General features: G+C 36.2%; 3 protein-coding genes across 4 annotated transcripts; 2 read left to right on the top strand and 1 right to left on the bottom strand.

Annotated features, from left to right (window-relative positions):
* Positions 1–1,287: 1,287 nt before the first annotated feature.
* On the bottom strand, positions 1,288–5,085 carry LOC135687235 (NADH dehydrogenase [ubiquinone] iron-sulfur protein 4, mitochondrial). Its single transcript, XM_065203745.2, has 4 exons — positions 4,909–5,085; positions 2,824–2,999; positions 1,754–1,827; positions 1,288–1,509 (listed from the first exon to the last, which is right to left on the bottom strand). Exons 1-4 carry the CDS (start codon positions 5,047–5,049, stop codon positions 1,406–1,408), a joined length of 495 nt encoding a protein of 164 aa, XP_065059817.1. The 5' UTR covers positions 5,050–5,085; the 3' UTR covers positions 1,288–1,405.
* A 22-nt stretch (positions 5,086–5,107) lies between these two features.
* LOC135687692 (sperm-associated antigen 8) lies at positions 5,108–11,659 on the top strand. Its single transcript, XM_089114364.1, has 7 exons — positions 5,108–5,318; positions 5,651–5,716; positions 6,944–7,086; positions 7,765–7,844; positions 8,793–8,824; positions 10,990–11,052; positions 11,460–11,659. Exons 1-7 carry the CDS (start codon positions 5,214–5,216, stop codon positions 11,571–11,573), a joined length of 603 nt encoding a protein of 200 aa, XP_088970490.1. The 5' UTR covers positions 5,108–5,213; the 3' UTR covers positions 11,574–11,659.
* Positions 11,660–12,492: 833 nt separating this feature from the next.
* Positions 12,493–20,850, top strand: LOC135687234 (shieldin complex subunit 2). 2 transcript variants are annotated; one of them, XM_065203743.2, is made up of 5 exons: positions 12,495–12,676; positions 12,788–13,419; positions 14,181–14,445; positions 15,015–15,269; positions 19,511–20,850. In XM_065203743.2, exons 1-5 carry the CDS (start codon positions 12,589–12,591, stop codon positions 20,365–20,367), a joined length of 2,097 nt encoding a protein of 698 aa, XP_065059815.2. In that variant the 5' UTR covers positions 12,495–12,588; the 3' UTR covers positions 20,368–20,850. The 2 variants fall into 2 exon arrangements, with proteins under 2 accessions (XP_065059816.2, XP_065059815.2); XM_065203744.2 differs by lacking the exon at positions 15,015–15,269 and having other exon boundaries at positions 12,493–12,676.
* Positions 20,851–20,855: the final 5 nt, after the last annotated feature.

The raw sequence follows: 20,855 nt of genomic DNA, 5'->3' as shown, positions 1-20,855 counted from the left end.
ACCCAGCCCATGGGTCTTCTTATGTCACTAAACTTTGGTCTTAGGCCCCCACGCTCAATTTTTGTGGGCCCCGTCTCTGAAAGTATGAAGCACAATGCTCCAGTTCGTCTACAATCTCTCACGCTAATTTCGTGCAAGAAATACTTTTCATAGAACTTATCTGTTATTAAGAAGTGGGTCCAGTTGAAGAACAGAAGAGTTCGACTCAGTGTTTCTGAAAGTTGAATAAACTACGTGACTACAAAAGCTTATTTTAGAACTTTCATAAAACTAATAGTTTCACAGCTGAAGTTGCTTTGTAACAGCTGAAATTAAAATATTAACAATGCCGAAATATTCTGATTGCATCAACGTAGTATACGCTCCCCCACCCCCCCCCCCAAAAAAATCCTGAAACCGGGCCTGGTTACAGTTATAATAGAGAGTAGCGTAGCCAGGGTGGTAGATTGGGGGCAAAGAGAGGTGGGCAGGGGAAAAATGGGGGTCCACATCTTTTGGAACGCCAGAAACGCTCTTTTCCAAATAGACTTTTTGCAATTGGGGTAGGGCATCCTCACCCTCTTGTCTCCCCTCGTTGTGCTACTGACGATAAGATGTAGAATGGTAAAACATTGACTATAGCAGTTAAGAGTCACATATCAATGAATCTACATCTACCATTTGATAGAAACATTTTTCAACAAGATGCTGTCAGTAAGAAGAAGGTGGTAAATATACTTTTTGTGCATTGATAAATGCATAAGTTATTGCTTTTGACCAAAGTCAGTAAGTAGGGCGTTTCGCAGGAACAGATTCCTTACTAAAAGCGATTTTAGAATTACGGAAAAGCCAGTGAGCCTTGGCGAGGAAGAGTGAATACAGGTAAGTCTAGTGCCAATATATTTTGAGATATATTACGAGAATTTTCTGATGGAGAGAGATGAGATTAGGTATGAATTTAAAGATGAATTACTGACATGCGCAGCCCATATTTAACTAAACAAAGCAGTTGAAAACCTGCAGCAACTCATCCTGTTTTGTAAAAACAGCACAGAAACGCAAGAAATGGTAGAGAAAGTAAATTCACGTGAACGGACAACTTTATCAAGCCTCTTTTCTATGACTTGGTCCGAAATGGACAACGAAGGCCCACACAACATTGGTGCCAACATTATTGGTTTCAAATTTCATTCTCCATACCTGATTGAAGTTCTTCAACAAGAAATTTACGCAGGAGAACATTTTCTCAAGTTGTTACCAGGTGTTTGATCCAATAAGACAGAAAAAAGAACATGGATATTCCTCCAATCACTTTCAAGACAATTTATCATGTACACACAGCTTACGAATCGATATACAATGAAATTTTATTACCAAACAAACATCAAACAAATGAGTCAATTATTTCACATAGTCTTTAAGCATTCTATTTTGTAGAGCTTCGGGTGCGCTTGTTCCATGAAAAATTGGCACCATAGCTTTTTGGTTTGATTGATGTCGTCTTTGGCTCATCTACTTCATATTTCCAACCTTAGGAGGAACAAAATTTCAAAAAATTACTCACTGATCCACAATTAAAGAAAACTCACAACTAAAAAGAACCTAAGTTTTTTACAAGAATCTATTCTGTAACCTTTCTTATATATTACTATGTTTCCATTCTAAATTGACAAATCTCTTAAAACCATTTAGATGTGACTTTTTAAAGAGTTCTGATTTCATTACGTATACAATAAAGAACACTCTATCTTACTTAACTTGTGCAGTGTCTTACCTTGAGTTTCAGCATAGGCAATGGCAGATTCCCTGGTATCAAATTGCAGTTCCATATTCGACAGTGGGTCAGCTCTAGAAAAAAGAGGACCTATGATCAGCAATATAACACTTAATTGTGCAAATTTTCATTCAGCATTCAATCAATTTATTGGCCCTTAGGAGTGCAACTGAAACAAGGCTCCTAGCTACGGACTGCAAGGTTTTACTGATACTTCATTAGTTTATAGCATGTTAAGCAGAAAAGCAAGATGTACGAATAATAACTTTTCTCTTTAACTAGGGGCAGTTTAGATTTATACTACAGTTAAAGTACTTCAAAAGTTTTTGAAAATAAAGTGAATAATTTGAAGAATTTTGTTACATCATTAAATGAGATGAGATGTTATGTTACTATATCGTAACATAAAATCTCTTTTTATATGAAGAATTTTCAGCATCATTTGCAACATTGTAATTGATTAAAACAATGATTGATTGACTTGTAGACTTGTTAAAAAAATGCTATAGATTGAATTCTGTTGGAACAAAGCACGAGACTGCCTAGTAAAATCGCCATTGGACACATTGCAGCTGAAATTTTAGCCTGTTCTTTTATTACAGCAGTTAAATGTGCCGACACAAAATCACAAAGCTAGTATCTTCTTAGTTTATCTTAACAAAACCTCATCTTAACATGTTTGAGCAATGTATTTAAATCTTTGAATTGCAACATTTTACAAGTACCCTATCTTCACAGTTAAATTTTTTGTCATATTGCTTAGAAACACAAAATGATTGAGAATAAATTAACATTAATTAGTAACTGTGAAAATTAATGTTCTTCCATCTATCATAAAGCGCTTGATGCCATATAGGCAGGAATGTGCATGTTTTTGGTGTACAGAACAGCACATTTCTTGGTTGCTACTCCAAGTTTCTTGATACTTTCACATTATTGCTTTAGAAAATGGTCATCTTATAACGTTCTCTAAAACTATCCTACTGATTCACTGTCAAACCTTCCCAAAAATTACACCCTTCCCAAAAATGTTTGACTAAGATATAGAAATAATAAACTTTTTGTCTTACGTTGATCCCCATCCCATCAAGGGATTTTCCCATCTCTCTTGCGTATCAAACTCCATTGTCCACTTCCGAGTATTGAAAGTCCCAGACTGCATTGCTGTTCTGGCAGGGACTGTTATAATCACTTTTCTACTTTTCACAAGCTCTTCTGGTACACCGGTAACTGGGTATATGTCTTTCTGAAATGATATATTTGTGAGAATTCATTATATAAAATGCAAATAAAAGCTTTGAGTATCATCAGAATTTAAAAGAACAAATATAACTTTCAAATTACTTTAAGCATTTTATTCTGTTAAGCACTAGGCTAATTCAACTTTCTGCCTCAATACCTAATTCAAGTTTCTTTAAAGACAAATTTTAATTTCAATTTGACATGAGAATAAGAACAAACTTGTGCTACACTGGCAAGCAAGAAAAATTATGTCCAGTGTACAGTTAGTTGCCAAAAAGTGCAAAGTGGATCTCAAATATGCATTGGTTTTAATTGCAAATTTATTGTTTTCCCTATAATATTGCTAGTAAGGCAACATGCCTCCACAAGGAGGTTTCACAGATCATAAGCACATAATATATTTTATTTTGGTCAGCCCTGTCTTTGGGATCCTTCTTGATTCAGATCTGCAGAGAGGACAATCCTTTATAAACCTGTTTGGATTTCATGGCAGTTTTTGACTAGATCTCTAGTTATTATAAGCAGAGTGCACAAGCTATTAGCCGGGAGTGTCAGGTGCATTTGTGATAAGTGTGCAGGTCCACAAAGGAGTGTGCACAAAATTTTTCAGTGTTTCTTGAGTTTGTCCATGTTTTTTCTTTTGGCATCGATCAAGTTTAGATCAAGTTCCCCTCACAGGTATTCAATGATGGAGAGTTGAATCTAAGCTGTACCTACAAATACCATCAGTGGCATTCAATCAAATTCCTATAGGTTTAGCAAGCAAAGGAATAATTTTAGAAAGAATTTTTAAAAAGGACAAAAACATGAAAATCCAAATAGATGATCTCTAACTGGGTCACCACGAGGGAACAAGGAGCACATAGCCCAAGACCTTAGGCCCAGGGAGTCCCATAAGGGCCTAAAAATGGTAAAGCGTTTATAAGTATTGCAAGGAAATGACTGCAAGAATTATAAATAAATTTGTAGTCACAATTTTGTTTGCTTATTTTGCTCCCAGGGCCACATTTTCCTATTTTGACCTAGGGCTCAGAAACTTCTTGGCAGCCCTGATCTCAACAAGATCACTTGATTTAGAATGACATTTCTTTTGTGAAAAACCTTAAAAATTCACACTGTGATCTTAAAAAAGACTTGTAAATTTAAGTCACGCCCAGGGCCACGCCCAAACCATGCTCATCATTCAGGTGTTTAAGAGTGCACTCACAATTGTACAAACATTTCTTGGGAGTGCAGCTGCCATTAAATCTATACTGGTTTATACCAGACTGTAAAGTTTGGTCTTCGCAAGGAATGTGTTCCCTGTGTAATAATTTTAATCCTTCATTCTGCTCGTGCCTTATTAAGAATCTGCCATAGATTCTGCACACAATATTTGTTTATTCGGTCATGTTCTTTGAGATTATTCCACAATTTCATCTTCCAACTTATCAAAAGCCTATGCTAAAAATTCTGTGCAAGAATTCACAGGAATTATCTGCAAAACTTCAGTCATTGTTCTGGCTTTCCCCGTGCAGATAAATACTTTACAGTTATGGTGAGTGTCTTATCTGCAGTTATGCCTGGATTGATGAGTAGATAAATATGAAAGCTTTTGTACCAACTCTATTGGCAAGCCATCTTTATTCAGATAAACTTTGCTTAGAATTTGTACCATCGAAAAATCCCAGAATGTATATTGGATTTTGGCAACTGTAAAACCTATCCCCTGTGCATCATATCATACTTAAATAAATTACAAATGCTTGGATGTAAACATCTTTTGCATGAAGAAGACAACAAACACAGTCGCAGAATATTTATTGGGCTTACATTTAAAAACACTTATATATCTAATAGCCATCAAGCCAGAGGTTTTCGTTTAATATTATCCTATGTTCAAATTATAATTATGAAAAATTCTTGTGTCGTACCTCTTGAGCTTCAAAACTCTTTACATCCTTTGTGTCTTTTCTTTCAATAAGTACTCTATTCACACTACTTGTGGACAAAAGTCGAGAGTATGAAAGCAGAGTTTGAAGTGGTCTTGAGCTACATCTTATTACACCCGCCATCTTGGTACACACAGGTACTACTTTGCTCCCCTGTTTTCTCGAATCTCGTTCTCGTCAGCCTCTTCTTCTTGTCTCTATGACCACAGAACAAGAAATATATTTTTATATTCTGCTTGATGAAAGTAAATTTTAAGTACTGAAGCCGAATTTGTAGAGACTTAACTATGGAATTTTCAAGCAGCTCTCGAAATGGAAGTGTCATTGAAAATGATGGGCCTAATTACGAAGTGAAGTTTGGCAAGACTCTTCTAGAAAACTGGGTTGAAGAAGTAGGCCATCCTACACATTTTAATCAATAGCTCCATTACCTAAACAGAATTTGCACATATTTTATGACTGTCCACAACCTATGTGTTACGATTAAAATTAATCGCTCAAAACTTTCTTTATTTTGTATTATTCTGGAAAATCAGTCGCTCCTTTTCACAGTTTTCCTGATTTGTTGCGTTCTAATCGAATTGTTTGTCACCATTTGACAATCATCTGAAAACACACCCCAATCGACAGAGTTTTCGTCAAATTTATCAATTTATCAATTTTAAAGTTATCTATATTAGTAATGAAAATGTTGTAAATCCATCAATTATATTCTGCATTTCAGCGTCAATGTGCGGGTATTGACAAAGAACCCAAAAATATCAAAGCATTACACGTAGAAGGTCACCGGGTAAGTTAAGTATAATGCAATTTAACCAGTTAATTAATCCAACCAGGTTATTAGAAAGTTGCTTAATTTAAACAGTTGCTGGCCAGGGCAGTTAATTCTTCAATTTTTCTGGAAATATTGTTTAAGGCAATATCAGAAACAACAGAGCATCAAAGCATATGAGAAAATAAACTCAACTTTTATTAAAAGCTTTTTGTTTTATAAGTGTCTGCCAGTATTGGTGCCGCTAGGGGGACTGGGGGGATGCTATGATTTTCAAACTGCCTTTACATAACTAAAAGTTATTCATGGGCATTCCCTTCAATTAAAATTGGTGTTCCTTGTTGGTAAAAGGCGTTTTCTGGTGGTAAAAGGGCATGGTCTGAAAATTTTTGTTTTGTCGCCCCTTCCCCAGAGCCTAATACCTGACACCCCCATTGGTATCTGCTCTTACCTTTGAGTGCTGCTGATGTCTCTTAGCTATGTGAAGAGAGGTCGGGGAGAACATGCATTTGATTAAATTCAGATCATTCAAAGTTTATTACATCATTACATAAAAATACAAAATTGGTACCTTGGGTTTATTCATAAATAGCTAGAACTAATAGCACAGGAAGTACAACAAAAAATTACTTAAAGATAATAATGAAAAGTGGTAACTAAATTAGGGTAATTTCTAGAATAATGAACTCTTTTAAAAGCTATGCCAATTGAGGTGAAATTTCCCTACATTGGTAACCATTGCAATGCTGAGATGTCTCTTTGCACCACCGCCAACCCCAACCCTGAATTACCACAACAGTCACTGTTTTTGGTATCAACTTTGGCCATCTCCCTGCTCCAAATAAGCTGTTGTCTGCCATAATTTGATTTTTCAAATGCAAAAAAATTATATTCTTTTGTTTGCTTGATACAAACTTAAAATTTGTAACGCTATATAATTCCTAAACTGGAAGGTTTATCCAAATAGCTGCAAAATAGTGGCAGATGCCCCTCAAATTTTAAAGGACAAGGACCTTTTGTTTTGTAACAAAGAGAAGATGTGACACCATCTTCTCAAAACAATAGGCTTGCCCCTCAGTATTTGACCAAGGGTCCACCTCTGCTGCAAAATCGTAGTGAAACAATTTCTAAAAGAAATGATTCTATTCATACTGTTTTAAAAAGTAAAAGCTTTATGAATAATGCAAACTTCGCAAATAAAAGTTTTCATTTCCACTTGTTATTGTACTTAAACATTAATTCCAGGGAATACTGACAAAAGAGTTTGATTCAACCGTGTCAACTTTATCAACTTGTAAAGATTCATACAGAGAACCACAGAAAAATAATGTTCGTCAGAAAGGCAAAAGACTTGAGATGCTTGAAAGACATTTGTATCAACAAATAAGGTGAGAAATTACACTTGCAAGAATAGTGGATATTTGTTATGTAGCAATTGTACCTACCCTGCTTGAGGTCCCAACTGAGGTAGTACCAGCATGCCATCTGTTGGGATACAACCCCTCTGGAGAAGAAGATGATGATAAGCTTTGTTGATGAAAGACAGCAGGGGCAGATCATAATGCTTGTGGACAGACAATATGAAAATCCTGTTGATTGCTTCTCTAGTGTACTGCATCTACCAGGCACCAGACAGGTTGTGGGATGTAGTCACCAGAAAGGGGGAAGTGTACCAGGCTGGATGGTTATTGATTGTGATCATGATAACCTAATCCATTGCATTGACTATTAATTCAAATGCAATCCTAAACATAATAGGTTTCTTTACTGTCAGTGGTTGATAAAGTAGATTATTGCTGTACACTTACGAGTATAAGACATTTCGAAATGTAGTAGTCACAATAAGATAAAACTTTTAAAATTCAAAGTAGACCTTTTGAAGCATTTATTTCCCTACATGCCCTAATTGGATGAACTTTCTTATTAGCGCCAAATTCAATTATAAAATTGCTTTATACCAAATGTGTTCAATTTAAATTCAATATATCATTATATACCTTTGATATTTTCAATACATTTTATCTTTGAAATTGTCACTTGGACTGAAAATTTGTTATGACCTCTAGCAATGAAGTGAAGCAAGAATTCAACCCTCCTCCTCCAAAAGTGGATTATACATCAACAACAAAGAAAGACTTCAGCAAGGGTATGCTTATTCCAATGCTTTAAATACACATTTACACATGCCATGTTTTGCTTTTTCAGCAAGGTTTATTTGCAAGCTAAAAATTTAACACTGATAGCTTGTCAGAATTTTGTAAAATTACAAACAATTTCTGGTTCTTACTCCTTGGAGATACACTAAATGTGGGTTTACACACTGCTGTAGGAATTAGAGGGTCATGGGGAGGGGATGGATGCTTCAGTCACCCAATGATTCCTAAAAAATGCTTAAATCTACTATTTGAGTTATTTTGCCTATAACCTTAAGCATTTAAACCCTCTCCCCAAAAGAAATCACCAACAAGACCCTGGGTATCAACCACGTAGCTGTAGATGTCAGCTAGGGTGGGCAAACTCAAGCAAGAACCATACCTGAGGGGGGACAGGCTTTAAAACAAGAGAGCAGATATATAACAAACATATATATTTGGACTAAATCAAACTCACGGAACTATAATTATACCAGCTTTTGGAAATATCATTTGGAAAAAGTTTAGCCAGAGGGTGCAAGTTCTTGTCAAAATTTTCATTTGGGGGCACAGCCCCCCGTGCCCCCTGCAGCTATGTGGCTGCTGGATATTTGAAGAGTTGCTACCCATAATGATATTTTTGAAATGAAACTTGGTTGATAGCATGGATTAAGTATTTAGAAATGCAGCACTTGACAATTAGCCTGTATGCAAGCAAGAAACAAACCACTGTTCCTTTTGCTTTTAGTATCTTATATCTCTGTATTTTATTTTTGTAAGGGATATCAATTGCCAAATAGATTGGTATTAAGTTCTTAGATCTTCACTCAAAAGAATAGTTGCTGTATTGAACTTGGAAAACAGTTATACATAAAATTAAAGTAACATGCTATACAATTGCTAATTTAAAGTCAATGCTTGTTTTCACGAATTATAATTACAAATTGCTTCTCTTGCTACAGACTTTCAGCCAATAGAGCAGCCACCTACTATGGTAAGTCAACTGTAAGAAGTTTTGGAAATTTAACTCCTTCTTTGATGTAGGAAAAGTTCCAAATAGAAATAAAAGCATGACTAAAGATGATGCAATGAAATTGAGCAGATAGTGCCATGTATGTTCTGCAACATCTGTTCCTTTGACCATGGTTTTGTTTCAAGACCAGGTCAAATATCCTGCCAAATCTCTATGGCCTTGCTCTTTGTTCTTGTAAAGGGGCAAACTTGTGAACAGTAGCCATGACACAACAAGATTTTTAAAGGGTGTAAAATCGAAATGCTTTGCATTCAATGTAACTTACAAATTTTTCAATGCAAAAAAGTATTCTTATCACTGCATTCAACAAGCCTAACTATACTGATTGTCAGTGAATAAGAAGAAAAAGACAAAAATGTAGTTCCTTTTGAGCTCTTCTCACAAAATCATTCTTTGTTTTAGTCATCACGAGGAGAGGTTTATTCCCATCGCATTCCCTTGGTTTATATCTGTGACTGGTGTTTGAGCTCAAGATCTCCACGAATATATTTCGATGGGAAGTTAAGACCCTTTTATGCAACATCCCCTTTTAAGGAAACCCTTTTATTAAGAATAGTGCCCCCAAATTAATTTCAAAGATGTTCCATTTTTCAGAGATGTCCTATTCTCAGTCTGAAATGCCCTCAACCTTTAATCAGTAGTTTCCAAGCCTCCTGCCCTCGCCAATTCGATGTGTCTCATTCTAACAGCGTCAAGAAAAATTCTCTGGTTTTCAAAAGAATGTAAATATAAACCCTGATAGGAAATGAGCAATGACCTAGGGCAGAGCAGGTTTTTGTTTTAGCTTGGATTAGAGTTGTTCGTACACACCAAGTTTAAATACATCGTTCTTAGTGGTTTTCGGTAAAATCGCAGCTTTGCGTTCTGTGTTTGACAGAAGGGTTTCCACTCTTATGCAAAATTGTTTATTAGAATGTATAAATCCGACAACAAATCGCTTTTATAAACAACCATTCTTCTAAATAATAGTTTTGGTTTTCTGATATCATATCTTAATCTTGATAAATCTTTAAATCCAAGTTTTGAAACAAAGGCCAATTGTAGCCACACCAAAAATTTATATCCAAAGTCTGACTCAAAAGAATCATTAGTGGTGAAACTTTTGAAATTTCAGTAAAAATGGGGCAAATTCAACATTTCCAAACTGTTTTTGGCTTCCCAACATTTTTTCAGCATTATCAGAGCTTTAATGGCAATCAATCTATTCATAAGGTATTCGTAAATGGTTTGCAAGTAATCAAAATTGATGTATGTAATTTTGTGATACCAACAGAGGAGCCTTGGTAAAAGCATTTGAGAGTTCGCTGTCTTTGAACATCTTAATTATTATATTTTTAAATAATAAAAGTTGCTACCCCCTGCCTTCTATCTTATGTCGGTATAAAACAATTCCTATACAAAACTACCGAAGGCCTACTAATTGCTAAAACTAGTTTCTTTGATTGTGAATTACGATAATTTGTAGTTGTAATAAGAATAATTTGTATTCAAGTAGAAAAATTGCAACTAAATCATGCCCTGAACCAATAAATATTGACCAAGATCAAAATCAATCAACGACGTGTAAAGGGACAAAATAAAGATCTAGTACCCCCCTTTTGGAGTCAGAAGATGCTTATTTACCGATACGGAATTGCGTTATTGGCAGTTTCAAAATCATAGAATAACAGAAAACGAAGCACCTCGTCAAAATATAACCCCACCAAACCCCAACATTCTCCCCTTGGGTTTCAACTAAAATCGATCCGTCCGTTTAAATTTTTCCTGCTCAAATCCATCACTAAGCTGCGTTTCGCAAATTGCGTTTCTATCTCAATTTTTCTGCATTTTTAGATAAACCAATTTTCCTTTATCGTACTTGATAACGCTCTATGCTCGAAACGTCGTTAATTGATCATCTGTTATTTATTCCTAGTACAATTTACTTACATCCATAATTAATTTCTAGTTTTCTTTATGAAGTTATTCTATAGTAAAAAAATTAAGTTCTTTTATAGTAAAAAATAAGACATTACCTAGACCTAATAGTTAACAAAAAACTACTTTAATTTTTCTTGAATTTGTATTTCGCTGGCATGATATTTGTATTTCTTAGGTAAATCTTCTTAATTTTTTATTCATTGCAGCATCATGATGTTAACTCCGACCAACCGCTAACATTTTGGAATCACAATTTAAACAGCATCCATGTAAGTGTAAACAAAAACATTAACACCAGCAAGACTTGAATTTTTCTTAGCTTTTTTGTAACATATTTTCTCGATCTTAAGAAAACATGTTTACATGTCTTTGCTTTTGTATAGAACAGGACGGTTCTAAGATGCTACTCCGAGTTGCACGTTTACTGCGACTATCTGGCAACTGCTGTTAATACTATTCACATATTTGGTTTGTATTCCTCTCTAAGCAGCACCATAACCAATTCTATGTTTTTCGGTCCACCAACCTTAGCGCCCAAATTAACGCCCAACTTTACCCAGACTTTTCCCTCGCTTCTCCTCTCTCTTGTGGATCTATGTTTCATCTTTGTTGCAATATTTCTCCTTCATTTGTCATGTTGTGATTTCTTTGTCAAAATTACTGTATTCCTCTCTAGGGTGTGTCACAAATACAAACAAATGACACTCCGTTCAAGAAAAACACGGCTTTCAGCACCCCGATCGACGAATACAAAGATGCTCCAAAACCAGGCGAAGGATGGCATTATTAAACAAACAACTTCATTTGATATTTTATCTAGACTAATTTGTACATACTTTCTTTTTCTTAGAAAGAATATTTGGTTGTAACACTAAATCGAAAAGCATTTTCTTTGTCCTAATCTCTTCTGGTTTTAACCTTCAACCAGGACCGACTTTGAAAGAGCAGAATGGGTGACCAAAAACGGCAAGATAGGGTAGATAAGGGTAGAAAGAACCCTCAGGTCTCAAGAAAAATACCAACAACGTACCGAACACCTAACTTTGAAATAAACGTCAAAGCCAATATAACGAAAAGAATATCCCTTTGATACCAAAAACCCTCTAATTTCTGGAAACATTTTTTGTAAAGTGCAGTGTTTTTGTGTTTAAGACAGCTTTAAAACTAACAACCATCGCTTTCCAACTTTGATATTAAACCGAGCCTACACTACAATCTATCTACAGAGCCAAAAGCGCAGGAGAGTAGCTAAATCATGACACAGCAATGAAAGGAGCAAGAAGTGTATCGAAGGCGCTCTTTAGCCAGGGACTACAGAAGCATGTTCCTTTGAAAAATTGGTATTTCAAGGCTGCTACTTCGATAGCCGTTACACTTCGATAGGGAGTAATTGTTAGTGGGCTTATCTAGGGTGCTTCAGTTGGGTTATGCATTTTTAACCCTAAGAAATAATTTTTTTAATGAAAGTATCAAATCTTACACGCTCTTACGTATAACCACAGAAAACACTGTTTGATTTTGCAATACTTGCAGCTTCGATTTTCCATATCAATTTCCTTTTCAATATTTTGAGACCCAGAAAATATCCCATAATTTCAAAAACCCAAACATTTATCTGAATTTGTCAAAAAATTCATTGCATTCACAACCTAATCGTGCCATGACCCATCCCCTCTCCCCCCAAGCACGATAATATGGCCAATATTTCCATTTTTTATCTTTACGTACCACCTTAATCCAAGAAGATCCTCCTTCACAATTATGGTTTCCATCAATGTTGTTTTTCCTCACATGGGTCACATGGGATGGCGAATGCAAGGGGCACCCTGATTGTTTTTAAAAATCCTCCAATTGTTAAAGATTGCACTTTTACTGAATATGAACAAGAGAGTGGTAAGTACATAGAAAGAGGTGACGCCATTTGAGTAATATATGTGTAATAATTATCGCCGAATTGATGGTGTTATTAACTATCCTTTAGTAGGGTCACGTTTTGCCTTTTAGATGTTTGTATACCCAGTGCCTACAAGAAATATCTCAACCTACAATGGAAAGGCGTAAAAGTTGACCTTGACAAGGATTCAAAAGAGAATTCCAGTCATACCAAATATGAATGTTCTGTGTCGACAAATTCAACCGAATCAGCAATGATTTTGGATTACGATCCACAGAAATCGTGTAGATCATCTGATATATTCAAATCTGAAACCAGTGATAAATCAGAAATCAAAGGCGGCTACTTTGTGAATAAGCATGGAAAAAAGAGGAAATTCTTTGAACAAATATGTGACCTTGGTAGTGAGGAGAATGAAATGGAACACATTTTCCACAAAGTACTTCACAAAGACAGTAGCACCATAGCAAATAATTTTGCGCAAACTCAAGAGTTTACAGAGAAAGAGACAAGCACAGAAGAACAGCAATATGAAGATGGATCATGTGAACTGTTTGATTCTTATACTGACATGTATTTAACTCAGGCAAGTCCTACATCAGCTCAGCAACATCCGAATTCAGCAAAAGAGCAGACTTTACCAGTTTCTTACTATGAATACAGTGGCAGGAGTTACAATGTTGAGAAGTTGTGCAAACAAGAGAGGACTGGGAAGTTCAATATTCTTGCACTGGTGTTGCAAGTATGTACAATATATTTGTTTTATTGTTTAAAGGCATCAGGCAACCACCAGACTGGAAACTTCGTCTCGCACCCATGATATATTGCCCGCACACGCAACTTTTCCATCCGTGAACTTTTGCATATTGGCCACGCAAAGTGCCTATTTGAATGCATTTTAAATCATTGACAATACAAATTTCTTAAAAGTGCGTGATTTTAAGTGTGCAGTCAGGCAGTCATGAACATGAACTTGCCCGTGCAAGGAACAAAGTTTCCAGTCTGAGGCAACTGTTCTGATGATCACATTAAGAAACTGTTAAGACTGAATTTAAAACAGCATTCTGTTAGTAAGTTTCATGCTTGCCTTATTGCAGAAATGAAGACATACATGTCCACATGTGGATATATGTGGTGAGCAGCAAGGACATATACAGATTGAAGGGACTAAAATGTTTTGGGGGCTAAAAATGCTAAAAACCAAGAGCAATCTTTGTATGGTTTTAAGTACATTTTGGAAATTATTGGAGGGGGGCAGAAATCCCCTCAGCCTCCCTCGCTCCCCCCTTTCCTCAGCCCCTGGTGAGCAGCATCTGCAAAAATAATAAAATCAACCAACAGCTGGGTGGATTTATTTGTTTAGACTTTTCTTTCCCCTTATTTCAGTTTATTTAAGCACGAAAAGATATCTGACAAAGTCACAAGTAGCAACCACACAATAAAGCATCATCAACTTTACAAATGAAAAAAATTTGAGGAGCTCTAGTTAATCTATCTTGATAGGTAAACACTGAAGACGTAGTTAGATTGAAGAATGGTGAATTTGCAACATTTGCATCACTTTTTGTTGCTGACAAAGAATCACAGTATGTCCAGCTGACTCTCTGGCACCATTTAAAAGACTGGGTCAAGAACATTGATGCTGGGTCTATTTTACTTGTAACTGATGTTGTTCAGAAGATGTGGAAAAACAAGATGTCACTTGCAACAACAGATGAATCAAAGCTGTTTAATTTTCATCAACCAAAGGAGCCATTTCCTGAATTTTGTAAGTTCTTCATTTCAGTTGCTTGAAGATGTTATATGGTGGCAATAAACTGACAAAATTGAACTTGTTGAAATTAATCTTGGTAGTCAGAGACATTCAGAGCCAGGGCACAGTACCAGGAAGAATAGACACCCGGGTTTTTATTGTAATGACCCATGTGAAGACCGAAGATGCTTGATAATTATTTAATCAAAAGTGCAAGCAAGATTAATTTCAAACCCATAGATGTATTGTTGATGAGGGGTTGGGGGTAAAGTGATCAGGGGGGTGAGAGGGGCATGCTGCATAAAGTCTCCTGCTTTTAGAATCTGGAGAACATGCCCCATCTATCAGATCAGTAGGGTTTAATGTAAGTTGAAAGGTTGCGAATTTCATTTAATTTTAAGTAAAATGAGATTGCAGATATGAGGCTGCAAAATTATCGGACAGATTTTTCTATCCCTTAAAAACATTAATTTTCTGTTTTTCTTTGGTGGGGGAGGGACTATCTTTTACAATTGGAAGTCAAAAATCAAATTTTTGACAGCTCATTTGGATTTCCTGTTCTTTAAAACGTCTTTTGATTCCAGGGGAAAATGTAATAAAAAGAAATGTTTTGAGGGATTTTTTGTGCTGTATGAAGAAAACCTACAAAGCACTGTTCCGGGAAGATAGCACCATTTATGGCCAGTCACTGAAAACAGCACAAGATATTGAATCATTTGATTCTTTGATGCCTGGCACAATTGTTAATTTTAAAGGCAGTGTCATAAGCATGGATGTTTGTTCTGATCAGTCAAAGAAAAGAGCTTCAAAACAACTGCAAAAACCACTTATACTTCTCTGTAAGTATCTGGCATATTAAATGTCTGTTCAACATTTGCCTTCATCAGTTGTAATGAAAAAAACTAAAGTTTCAATCGGGTAGAAAATTTGGTCTCCTTTGCACCTGGGATGACCCGTTTTTGTCTAAGGGAGACTGCTTATCGTTAGACATTCCAGTGTAGAGACATTCACTCCTGTCACCAGTGTTCCTTTTGGGAGACCACAGGCCACCACAAGCCAATATGCAGGAGACCACTGAAAGAGCTGCTGGTCTCCCAACGTGGGACCACCTTTTTGCTGGAATTTTTCACCCCTGAGTCGCACTATGTCTCTGTAACCAAGAAAGAATATGACTGCCAGGAGGCTTCAACTATCGTTTGTGATATGCTAGTACCCAAAGGCCTTTTTCCAGATTAAGCCCCCTAGTTATAAGACAGATATATCATGAAGTTTCGGGCCCTGCACTCGTTTATCACATCATAATACCAGTATTTTTGCAGGGGCTCCTACAGCACGGGGGGCCCTTATTTCTTGAACTAATAGATAGCAATTCAGGGGTGGACAGGACAGGGCAGTGGCATGCTCCGACAGGACGACAGGGGAATTAAAGCGTCCCTTCCCTCCACTAGCTTACAAGTCCAGCCTGACACAACTGGTACCACCTGGCAGGGTTCCCTAGCTCAGGGCTAAGAGCGATGGCCAACAGCTAACTCGGTGGGAGATCAGCAAGGCGGGCGGATGAGCTACAACCCCAGGGGTCAACGGCTTCGAGCGGAAGAACTCCTGGAAAGAGGGATGGTGTCCCTTTAAAAACACTGTAGGGGTGGTTCTGGGGGCCCATCTCTACTATTAGCCCCTTAATTTTATCTATGACCATGACAACAAACCAAAACTCAGATTTTGGGGTAGTTGGAGGGTCATGGTAGCCAACCTTCTGATAGAAGATGGTACCTGATGATGAATAGACAGCTGTGCAGCAAGACAAATTCATTTCCCATTGACAAGAGTTGGTAGGTTAGTGCTGACAGTTCCGCCACAAGTATTTTCTGCCTCTACATTTTCCTTATTTGGCAGGCCGTATAAGTACAGTAGACAAAATACCCCCAAATAATATTCCTAGCAGAGGTTTTAACTCTCGCTACCTATAGTATGGTATAGTGGAATAATGATGAAAGTCTTTAACTCTATGTGTCTTTTCATCTACAAATAAAAAGTAATTTGTTGCTTCACTCAGTTTGAGCCACTCTAATTTGGTTTAAACCGTCAACACCACATTAATATTGAAATATTTCGTAATGATCCACAAATTAACAGACAACAGCCAAAGGCAAAGTGTCTTTATTAAAATAAGTTTTTACCAAAGATGTACAATAGTCTATTTCATAATAAGGTCTTGTTCATTATTTTAGGAATTTTCAATTCTATTCTTGCTGATCCTTTTCTGAAAACTCATCTGAAAAGAACTACAAATTTTCCCCAAAAATTATTGTTGCTCCAATATAGAAGGCTCCACAACCCTCACCCATCCATCCAAACAAGGTTTGCAAAGCTCCATCTATATATTAACTTCTTCCTTGCATGTTTTCTCCAGGCTGCACTCCATCCATCCATCATTTCTTTTACTTCTCATCTAAATAAGTCCTTTTGAAATCTCTTGAAAAATCCATCTTACATTATTGGTTTTGTTGATATCACCACTCACCCGAATAATCCTGTGACACAAGCCTTTTTTTGCGTGGAATTTAATTTGACAGCCAGACATTAGCTCAAAACGATCAGTAATAAAACCATACCAACAGTTGAGTAAACAAGGTTCGTCGAATAAGCCACAGTTAATTCATACATCTTCTATCCAATTGCCTTCGCTTCAAAATAAAAGTGCGAACAGCGGTTTTAAATTAACAATAATAAAACTTCAGGATTAGTTGACACCCACAAATTGATTCTTATCGAAAAATTCGCTTCTGTTTTTGGCCATTTTAGCCTTTTATCCTACCACCCATACTTCATTACTTAGAAATAAGTTCTCCAAAATATACCATTGTTTAAACAAAAAATATAGGTCAAACTTCATGAATTTTTCCAGATAAAAACCTATTAGATCAATGAAAAGGATTAAAGGCTCGTTATCTGGCGATGGTGAAAATATTTGATAATAAAATACATTCAATGTAACTGTGCCCAAATAAAGGCCACACTTAAGTTTTTGGCCTGCTGAAACCTAGCTCGGTTTGAAACTTTAGTCACCGTCGCATTTTCTTTAATTAACCAGATTAGTCTGAAAATACCTTATTACATTTAAGATATAGGCGTTTTTTGTGAAAAGGATGTTTAACAGAAGCACACGTTTGTCGTGAAATAGAAAAATTCAACCGGCCGTAGTATTTAAGGAGATTTTAAACAGCTGAACCAGTTGGTCTTGCGCGTGATATACCATTGGTTTACTCGTTAAAAGATTTAATACTTATAGGTTGTATTTTCAGAATTTCGCTAGGCCCAACTTAAAAAAACTTGTTAGATGTTTGTGCTAAAGCCAGAGATGAACCAACGTCTTTAAACATACAAAGGTAAACTACTAAAGGTATTCTTTGCTCTTAAAAGTTACAGGAAAATGCTTAGCGTTCCTGTGTAGTGCTCTAAATCCAAAGAAAATTATTGCGACAATTTTTCATGAAGAGATGACGAAAACTGTGGCACTTTGGGTTGAATTATGAGCTAGATAAAAGACCTCGCTCTGTTTCCTAATTGCCACATGAAACTGGAGAATGAGCCTGGCAGTTTTACTATATACACTTCTTCTATTTTTGTAATTAGGAAACGTCCAGAGTGAGACATTTTTAAAGATTCAAACCTAGATTCCCACTTTTCTTTTCAGAGCAGCTCTGTTTTTACCGAATAATTGGAATTATTCATTTGAACAATTTTTGTCGGTACAAAATTTGAAAATGGCTTTGAAAAAAGATAAGGTTTTAGAACATGCTAAAGCTTTTTCGTTTTATTTCTGGCAATGCTTTACATAATTTGTTTATAAGGTAGGCAGAATAAACGAAGTTTCTGTGCCAATGATAATACAATTTGGACGCCTATTTTGTGACATTAATGCGACATAGAGTTCTTTCATGTGGGAGAAATCTATCGTGTTCCAAAAAATTCGATCAGGAATTTTAGCAGCCTGCGTGCAGACTCTGAAATTTGTCAACAGCAAACATTAATCCGTAACGGGAACATTAATTTAAATGCAGACAAAAGGTTGAAATAACTATGGTTTGTTTCGGGATTTGTGTTTCGGGATATGAGTAATAAAAATACACATGATACCGGCTGCAATTTGACGGTCTATGCTGACAAGTTTTCAAACATAACTGGCTTCATTTCAATCCTTTGCATTTTCTGACACTGATCTTTGGTTAGGAAAGAAAATTCTTTTCCGCCTTATACATCGAAATGTTAAACGTAATGAAATTACTGTTTTCCACTAAAGGACGGCCGAAGGTTGCATTAAATGAAAATCGAATGTCAATTTAATGTGAGCTGCAAGCCTTAGATTAGTTCACAATTTGTCAAAGGTCGTGACAAGTAGGTGAATATAATAGAATGAAGTCGTTAAATTTGACATTCCCAACATGGTACATTGAAAAACAAGCGAAAAGTATTGCCCGGATAATAAGACCATCTATCCATTGGAAAAGAAAGCATTACATGACAGTGATGAAACCAATGGAGGTGAATGGGTTCACCACACCTGGCTGATAATTCTAACAATTTTGTCATAAAATTATTTTGTGCCAGAAAAGCTAAACACATCACAATACACCCTCAATTCCCTTTCACTGATAGTTACAGTTACTTATATTATTGTATCAAAGTGAGTTTTTCATCAACATTTGAACCCCCTACAAAAAACTAATGGCTCTCTAAGACCCTTTTAATGCCCACTCCGATTGGAAATTATGCTATTTAACTTTATTTGCACTGCTTAACACCATTATTAACAACATTGTTTAACATTGATTTTTCTCTACACTGGAATTTTCATTGTCGTTTCTGAAATGATGTTCAAAATATTGCTTGTCTTGGTCCTTATATTGAAGTTTATAATTTGCAGCTGATGTTCTCATATAAATATGATCTCAAATCTCAGAACAACTTGAAGAGAAAAGCAGCCCCCAAACACTATATTCTTGTGCACGAAATTGATCACAGTTGTTTTATACTAAATTTTAAAGAAATAGGTTTGTTTAATACTTGATTTTTTCTTAAGGTTTACGGGATGTTCATGGGAACAAAGCACGGATGTCTATCTGGGGCAATCGAACAATGTTGTTATCAGAACTGCGTAAAAATCAGGGAAACTGGATGAATTTCTCTTTCGTAGCTGTCAGATCGACGTTGTCCGGAGATAGTCTGGAGCTGCACTCAACATCAACCACCAAGATCGGTTTTGTTCCAGGGCATGATAAGCTAATGGCATCAAAAGATGCCTGGTCACAAGATAAGACGCCTTCGGTTGGGACCTTAGAAAGTATTGACGGTCGAGTTACTTGTTTGGAAATAACAGACAAGCAGGGACGCTGTGGTAGAGTATCGTTGGGAACTTTCCAAAGGCCACCAACGGAGGATTCTTTTGATGCAAAGACTGAGGCGGATAATATTCTTGAGAGTTTGGCCAACATGAGATACATTGGATGCAGACAATGTCTTTGTGAACTGGAACAATCGAGAGACGGTACCACACAGCCTTGTAAACGATGCTTGTCTGTGTCTTGGAAATATGACTTTTCAACAGTAGAGACAGTACGTCCTTTCCGATTGTTTGTCGAGACAAAGTGCGATAGAAACGTCCCAGTTACTGTTTTTCCTGATGTTTTCAATAGGCTTAAAAGCTCAGATCTTATCACAAATGTATTTCACCTCAGCGAAATAGCAAAACATGGGTGGGAAAATAGATCTGAACTAATTATCTACTGTGAGAAAATATTCGATGAAAAAGAAAGAGTTTTCATGGTTTTGCAAGGAAACAGTGGCGAAAGTGACACAGTTGTAAGCGAGGAACTTTACTTTTTGAAAGATATAGGAGAACAATCAGTAAAAAAAAATCTTAGATATAAGATTAATTAGTGTTTCTGTAGCAGTAAATCCTGCCAAAGGAATGCATCAAAATTTGCTTAAAATTCCGTTTGCAATACAACTTTGCTTGTGTTCGAATATGAAGAGGTTATCAAAACAATCAACGAAAGGCTTTTATCAAGGAATTAAGATTTTCCAAATTGATTCATAGACACGTTCAAAAACAACCAATTAAGTACAGTCCTTTGCTAAACCGGATAAGTACAGCTTGGAAGTAGTCTGATAGCATCTCTATTAATGGTTATTGTTTTCTTATTTGGATTGGAATGCATGGGCCCTCAGGGACAAATTTGTGAGAGCTACAAATGCTGTTGGAATTGGCTTAAATGAACGACAACTGACATTGATTACCTGCACGTTGTGTTTATACTCTGATCTGTTCTTTAGGAATGTGTTAAACAGGAAAAATAAAATGAGTGTTTATCAAAGACAACAGTGTTCCGAAGCTCGTATAGAAAAGGCACCATTAGAAATGCAAA

Source organism: Rhopilema esculentum, chromosome 20, assembly GCF_057945365.1.
Source record: "Rhopilema esculentum isolate cy_ngs chromosome 20, ASM5794536v1, whole genome shotgun sequence".
NCBI classification, from domain to species: domain Eukaryota; kingdom Metazoa; phylum Cnidaria; class Scyphozoa; order Rhizostomeae; family Rhizostomatidae; genus Rhopilema; species Rhopilema esculentum.
Note: the sequence above shows the minus strand (reverse complement) of the source record. Positions and strands in the feature narration are given on the sequence as shown.